This window comes from Dinoponera quadriceps, unplaced genomic scaffold, assembly GCF_001313825.1.
Source record: "Dinoponera quadriceps isolate SergipeBrazil2010 unplaced genomic scaffold, ASM131382v1 scaffold278, whole genome shotgun sequence".
Classification (NCBI taxonomy): Eukaryota; Metazoa; Arthropoda; class Insecta; order Hymenoptera; family Formicidae; genus Dinoponera; species Dinoponera quadriceps.
Window position 1 is genome coordinate 746,438 of NW_014554664.1, and position 8,408 is coordinate 754,845.

Consider the following 8,408-nt stretch of genomic DNA (forward strand, 5'->3'; position numbering starts at 1 on the left):
GTTACGATGTCATACATTGTTTTGGACCGATCGTGATCGTATTTTTCGGGCATTTTTTGCTCCATTTGACATGCGCCTTTTCTTGGGCTTCCTTTGAATTGCGCAGTATTCAATGAGCACACAGCTTTCTGACGTCAAGATGATCATCGTCATGTAGAATTGTTTTGATTTGAATCGTATCAATGCCTAGGGACGCCTTAATTTCTCTGTAAGTGATGGTCTTCCTGCAGCAAGTTGTACATAGCATCAACGTTCTCTGGAATGACCGTCGTGGTACGATGACGGCCTTCACACGATTCGCCACTGATCTTTACTTGACCACGCTTAAAATTTCTGTCCCGATCATAAACAGTTTTTTAGGAACAGTACTTTATCGCTAAAACCCGAACAAAGACTTTCGACGCGCTGTAGAGGAGTTAACGGCTTCTTAAAGTCGCAGAAAAACATAATTAAAATTTTTGTGTTAAACTTTTCAGACATTCATGTATTAATTTAACATATCGTGTTTTGGTTATTTTAACATTTTGTGTTGTGCTAATATTCAACGTGTGTAAGCGTTAAAATAATACATTTTATACTTCAGTGGCGATTAACATACTGATTTTGTGTTAACTTTCGACATAATATTTGTATTACATTTCAACATATTCATCTTGTGCTAAATTAACAGAAAGATTTGTGTGGACCGTTTGAAACATGTGAAATGTGTTAAAATTAAGACAAAAATTGTTTACTGCCTAAGATAAACTTATCACATTATTTAATAAATTAGGAATATATATTGTCGATTACCCGTCATTATTACTTGTAATATGTGAGTTACATTGATTAACATTGAAGATTACAAGAATTTGATTATGACCTTTTTTTGTATTCAAACTTTTCTCGTCTTTCTTTCTTATCTCCTTCTTTTCTTGTAATTTTACTTGTTTATTATTCTTCTTTATATTTATTTACTTATTATTATGTTCTGTTTCTTTATTGTCTGTTTATTCTATCATATACTATCCGCATATTCTATCATATACAATGCCATTATAGAATTAATTTTGTAATTAAGAGAACGATTTTCTTTAATAAATGGGAAAAATAATAATATTAATTTTTATACCGCTTGTAGAAATATAACAAGAAAACTGCAATATATTAACACTATTATTAATAATCATTTATCAAAATTATTTATCATAAATCAACAAATCTGATCGCATAAGAGATGAAATCTCTCACAAAATGTTATATTACAGTTGAACGGAGTTAATAAAGATGGAAAAATTTTGTATGTTTTTTATAAATCGTTATCAGGATTGTGGTGCCATCTATGCAGATAACATAGCAAACGTTCCGCCTGTGTAAGTGTTTCTCGCGATACACCGGTGAATTAATACCGCATGTTGTCAGGAGAACCAAATTAAACTGAAGAGGAATTATTGTAAAATAATAAATGATAAAACATTATCCGCTTTCTCTCAAATTTCATATTTGAATGATTAAATTTGTCCCACTGCCCAATTCTTAAAATCATCATCTCTATATTGTTTTAATCTAATAATATAATAAATACACCTTCCAAAAACCGTAAAACTAGAAGAATAACAACATGAAGAAATTCTTAGTTAATCGTAATTAAAATCAATAGAAATTGTTAATTAATTGTAATTAATATTAATTATTTGTCTCTGAATTAAAAACTGGAAAGTACATCGTAATTGCTGTAATTCTCAGATTTAATGAAGAATCGTTCAATCATTTTTCCTCGCTGTTACGTCTCTCATTCTACCGTTCAAGAAAAATCGTATCAGTCGGGGGCCGATTTGATAATCGGTTTTTGAATTGTGCATTCGCAACACGTAATTTGCAAGACGCATAATTTACGGCGTCAAACGAGCAAGAAAGCATCTCGATAAAACAGGCTGGACGCTATTAATACTACCCGCAGCGTGGTAGCGCAGCTTTTCGATGCGCGACGGCAAAACTGGAATTTGCGGTTTGCGGTGAAAGCGCCGATCAATCTGACGACCCCCTCAAACCACTCAAAAATATGTATGAACGTATATAAGGTGTCTCGTAATTTCGCGATCTTCGTTTCAGTACGAGTGACATCTGTGACCGATTTTTCCTCAAAATTCGGCAATTTTGCAAAAAAATCCGAATTATGAGAGATTGTCGGAAAGAAAGAAAGATTCTGATTCTTAAGTTGAAAATCTGAATATCAGAAAAGACAAATAGACAACGAGATCTCTCGTTGAAATCGTTGCAAATTGCAATTACATACTGTATGTGATATCGGACTATGAAATAGAACAGATCTCGTTTACGCTGTCGCACGTGCACGTTACGTCTTAAGTCAGCTGCTCCTTGTGCGAAAAATATCGCGTTAGTTTTATAAGATAATTATGGGACGCGGCCTTCGTTGAATTTCCGGTTCCATTGGAAAATCCTCGTTGACGTGAAAGTTCGCGCTCGCTGCGCCCACCGAGCGATTCATACGATTGAACCGTACATAGTAAAAAACTTATATATTAAATCGTCCATCTATATTTTTGTGTCCAATTAACAATTTAAACATGTTAAAAAATAATATGTTATAACAAGGTGAATATGTTAATTTAATATATGTATATTTCGTAACATATATATATATATATAAATGTATATTAAAGATTTGTTAGAAAAAATATATAGTAAAAATAGTGATTTCGTTTTAAAACGTTCTTATATATATCATATTCTTTATTCCTTTTATCGTGTGTTAAATTATAACCTATTTATAATCTCTTATTCCTATTTCTCTGCATTTAATTCTATGTTCCTCATTCTTTTCATTATGTCTGATTTCTATTACTTACGACATCATTTATTGAAAATATCGAACCGAAATTTTTGACTGAACTGAATATTTCGTTAAAAATGACGCGTCCAACGTAAAAACATTTTTCAGGGAACCAAAGAACTTTTTCATCTCGAGCTCTCCGATTTACATGATTATTAAAACAATGTAATTTATATGATAATCACACCAGTGTGCCTCAAGAACGATAAAATTTTAATAGAAAATTCCGACGAGTTAATAACACTTTTTTTCTCGTCGAGTTTTCGAACGTTGCGACCAGATTTTTTATCCCACGCCATGCGCCGTCAGTGGTTCATCAGCGTTCGTCAGCCGGGGTAATTATCTGTTGCAGTACTCGCCTTTCGAGTCGTCCTTCGATTTGTACATTTTGCATTTCTGCTCCTTTCTCCGACTTCGCTGAAAAATTGCCCCGCGCAAAAATCTGCTTCTATGTTATTTGTGTTCGGTCACGTGTTCGGGCGGGTGAAGGTGCCGCGGAAGTGGGAGCACCTTTTCTTCACGTTCACTTCCGCATCCGCCATGGTCTTAAACAGCCAGGAGCTTAATCTACGATGTTATCGCAAATTGAATTCTGGCTAGTTTCTCGAACCGTTCGTTTTCGAACTGTCATCGAGTTCCCATTCAGATGATCTCTGGCTGGTGTTCGGGAAAATTGTAAATTCGCAATACTCATTTGTAGATGATCGTGTCCTGTTCATTATAATTTTTAACATTGTCGTCTGTGTTACATGTATGTGACACTATCTTGATTGAAAATCGAACTTGACATTTTATTCAAATACAACGCATTCACGTAGAAATTTTTTCCAGACACACAAAATAATCCTTTGACCTCAAGCTCCAATTAACACATAGTTATTAAAATAACATAATTTATTCAAGTATGTGATAGCATAATTAACTCTTCCATTTTTAACTCTCTTTATCTTTTCATAATTTACTTTTTATTTCTCATTGATTGTATATTAATATTCATATGTTGACACATGTTTCACACTGATTATTCTGTCTGTCCGTCTGCTGTTATCACACTATAATTTTGTACACTAAAGAGTTCACCCTAAGAGTTTATCCCGTTAATAAAGAGATTATTGCTATTATTAGTTTACATTTATGGACGGATTCTTCGAAACTTTCATCAAATTAAGAATCGTATCCCGTCCGCGAAGTTCCCGTGCACGAGCTTCAGATCGCCGATCGCCGATCGGCTCACTACGGAGAACAAAGGATCAATTATCGGTAATTCTGCGGTGCGGGATCTCTCTCGCGGCGATTTTATCGAAGCTCCCGCGGGATCGAGAGAGGTTCCGGTAACGAGGACAAAAACCGGTTCAGCGCACAAAGGCAAAAGTAAAATTATTTGCGCGATCCTCTCTTTCTCCTCTCACTTTCAATGAAAGTCGGCGAATCCGTGCCCGGCTGGCTAACAATAATACCGCGCGCCACGCTTGAATCGGGAATTAACGCGTTTTTAATGAGCGTGCTCACATGAAGACGATCGCGTTCAGATTGGTGTGTGCGATCATGTAACGCAGAGACCCACGCCCGGGATCCACGCTCGAATCATTAGTGAAATTCGAGCCAGCGAGATTAACGCTAATTAATCTGTAATCGCGGGAGAGCTGCAGGCGCAAGCGGAATAGCGCGGATATGAGCGTTCAACTGCACACGTTCAATGCCCGTGCGAAATCTTAATTCCGCCGCTTCCACAGATCGGCGATCAGTTGACCCGCATTTCGCTCTGAATGCGAGAAACTAATTTCTGATTTTTAACGCAGCAGTGAATGGTGAACGGTGACGGTGCGGAGGAAAGCAAAAGCGGGGTGAACAGGTTGCTTTCCTTTATCATTTTTTTATTATCCTTATAACGCGATCACTTATCTCGAGTGAGATTAAAATTATCCGAACACACGCACAGTCACTGGAGAAAAAGTTGCAACATTTTTTTCTTCAATGAACTTTGCAACGAATCTGTATCTGACGAAAAATTTGTTTTTAGTAATTCTCAGAAAATATAATTTGCTAGTTACCTTCTCTAAGAGATAAATTGTTCATCTAGCTAAAAATATCTTAACCTTTTTGCCACTAACTGTACGTTAAATACGCAAGTTATTAAATAGAGGCAAGCAGATAATAGATGAGTTTGAATTGAATTGTGTTTTGATTTATAAATTACACAGATTAATTATTAAATGAATTAGAGAGAGAGAGAGAGAGAGAGAGAAACATAAGTAATCAAATAAGGATGTGACGAATATTACAGATAGAAATATGAGTTGTGACATATTGAGTGTACATATTTATTATACGTAGCAAAATTGGAATAATTGCTGTCGATATTGCATCAGAAACTGTAATCGAGGTTTATGTACGTCCAACACGTGAGCCGAAGGTATTAATTTATTTAACTCAAATTTTCCTCGCGTCTCTCTATTAGCCGATCTTGTTCTGATATTGCTGCGCGGTTTCAGCGGTTTGGATTTCACCCGCGGCTTTTGTTCCCATTCTTTCCTTTGTCTTTGTAATCTGAATCTAGTAACACAACCGTGCGATATAAATACACGCGCGGTTTTATCGAGAATTCTCACGGGAGAAAGCGCGAACCGGACTCGCGTGCTTATCATGGAAAAATGAAGTGAAGCAAAGCGCGAGGCGATTCAATCCGATGCCAGAATAAATATTAAAGTGTTTATATTCTCGATTAAGTCCCGTTAATAGACATAAATAAGGAAATGCTGAGACTTCCCGAAAACGCTAAATGATTCTGACATTTTTTTAGAAAACGTTTGCTATTTTCACAGAAAATTTCACATTGTTTGCTATTTTCACGGAAATAAATGTTACGATTTTGATAAATAATTTTCTTTCAATTTTCACGGATGATTTTTATATTTTTATGATTGTTTACAATTTACAATTGTACGATTTTGGTGACCGTCGTCGTGCGTCGTCGACTGACAATGAACTCGCGCCGAACAGACGCACCACCGACCGCGAATTTCGCCTTCGCGTAGCGAATGTATCGCGTCGGTGGAAGCGAACCTGATAAACTACAGATCGGTCCTGTTACTTTGTGAATTTCCGTCGCCTTTCTTCGGAGATAGTCCTTTCACTCTCGTTTCGCTGGCAAATCAGCGTCACACCTTTTGAGAAGTGCACCGTCGACCGTTATCCGTTCTCCACTATCTGGTATGTATTCGTTTCATGCGGAAATTGTGCGGCGAGTCGTGTTTCGAAATTATTTTACTTCCTATCCGTGAACGTTCCTGCGTCCGCTTACCCAGATTACCTAACGAGGAACTGCGATCGCCATGCAATTTTCGATGCAAAGGCGCTGGAAAATTTCTGTTTAAACTTTATATTTAGATGTTTATAAAGTTTAGCTCAATTTCATTGAGGAGAAACCATGTCGGTCAACCCACAAGGAAATCGGACTTATTACGTATGAAAAAAATTTAATGATTTTCGACACACACATACATTTATTTATTTTATCCGCTTTAATTTCGTTTTATGACTTATCTGCAATTATTTTGTACTCAATTTCATACGCTCTCTCTTTGTATATTTCTTTCTGACTACTGATGCTCACTTTCTTATTACATTTTATTGAGAAAAAAGATTAGTTGAATTAGTGTGACCATGAACGAGCGAGTAAACACGTTTTGATCGGAGGAAACAGGAGTTTTTGGCTTATATGAACCAAATTCAGCCTTAAAGCCAGAAGTTTTGCTTCCATCAACCAAAACGCGTTTCGTTCGTTCATGCACTGCGAATCCCAGTGTGTTATTTTAAACTAAAACTTTCCTTACACACCGTTTTCAATCACGTCATTTAACACGGCTGGACGTGTTAACTTGTAATTGTAAAAGCACGATTAAACATCTTAAGTGGCGTAACCTAAAACGGTGAGCAACATGTGCAAAAAACTTCAGTCAAACGTCTCATTTTTAGATTTAGTTTACGCGTATAAAAGTAGCACGTTTAAATTTGCAATATAGTCGCGTTAATTCAAAGGATCTCTCTTCTCCGAGTTCCTTTTTACCTCGTACTTTCTCTTTTGCGCGACGACCCACCGTACTTTTTCCGTACTCGTATATTCCGATAACGCGTTACCCCAGACACATGATAGATCACTTTCCCGTCTCGCATCACTCTGCTGTCTTTCTCCAAATGAAAATTCGTTATTACACAAATAGATTCGAACGATCAGCCAGGTCAGCAGTAATTCGCGCCGATCCTCGCGGGATGCGATCTCTCGGCGAGGGTGTGCCTCCTCTCGTGACCGCGAACGGCCGATCTCGCCGGCCGGCCGGCCCGTCGGGACCTTTTACCAGCAGCCTTCTCCCCGTCGTGCCGCCGGGCCCACCGGGGTTCGACGAACCTGCGAGTTAGCGCTCGGAGAGGAGTACTAATCGCAAAAAGGAACGACAGAAAAAGCCGGAGAAGATGGGGACGACGAGATCGGGCGAACGTGAGGCTAGTCGGAAAGAGAGCGAACGAGCGAGTGCTTTCTTCGAGTGTGCCCCGATCACGGTGAAGGTCCTCGTATATAAGCGACCGTAGACGCTTCTACAATAGTCAGTGCGGCTCGTCTCATTGGAAACCACCATCGGAGCCCGATCCCGCACACATCGCAGCGCGAGATGATCGCATTACGAGTTGTAAGTCACCGCCTTGTCCGCGAGGCCACCGTCCGCGAAATCGATCCGTCGCGCCTCGGAGAACCCGCGTCGCTCGCTCAAAAGCTTAAGGACTGCGATCGTAGCGGCGATCTCCAATCCTCCCTTCGAGTGATCGGGCGCGTCCGATGTCGGTTCTGTGATGGAACGTGGCCGGGAATGAGGTGACACGTATCTCCCGACGGCTCGAGATCGCGAGAACGCGCGCCGGATCAAGGTTTCGACCGCGAACGCTCGAATCTACCGCCGGCTGTGCCGAGATCTGCGAGGACGGACGATCCGTGGATTGTGGACTGTGATCGAAATTTCGGCCGCTCAAGAACACTCGCTTGGTCGCCCAATAGCTTGGTGACGTTTTCACTGAACAGTTGACAACTCTTGGGTGTTAATATCTTTTGCTCGGCGATCCAGACTTTGTTAGGATGATATTTATACGCTTAGTCAAGGTTGGCTAATAAGCAGTTGTTCGGTTAAAAGTGAATAACTTTTAACTTAACTTGGTTAATTTTCAATGAGTTAACTTTTAACTTGAACTAATTAGCGTAAAAAATACGTTAACTTTAACTTATTTACATTTTCTTAGGTATGAATTAAAATAACTCGTCAATATTAAAATCATTGCGCCCGGGCTGCTTACAATATAGAATAAGAAAAATAAAAAACAATGCCAGTAGAATCTCTCTTTGAGCACTTTGTCTCTTTGAGCACTAGTATAATTTCTTTTTGTACGGAATCTTGAACACGAAACGTCGATATTTTCTTATGACAGACCACTTTTTCTTTTATTCGGCATAAATTCAACCTACGATTGAAAAGTCAGTTTTGCTAAAAAGCATATATATATATATATATATATATATATATATATATAT

General features: G+C 38.4%; 1 protein-coding gene across 1 annotated transcript in view; it reads left to right on the plus strand.

Annotated features, from left to right (window-relative positions):
* The first annotated feature begins 215 nt into the window (after positions 1 to 215).
* Positions 216 to 8,408, plus strand: part of LOC106740598 (helicase SRCAP-like) — an 11,806-nt gene continuing 3,613 nt past the window's right edge. The window contains exon 1 of the mRNA XM_014611788.1: positions 216 to 365. Within this exon, the coding sequence (XP_014467274.1) occupies positions 216 to 365 (150 nt within the window). The remainder of the gene's footprint in view (positions 366 to 8,408) is intronic.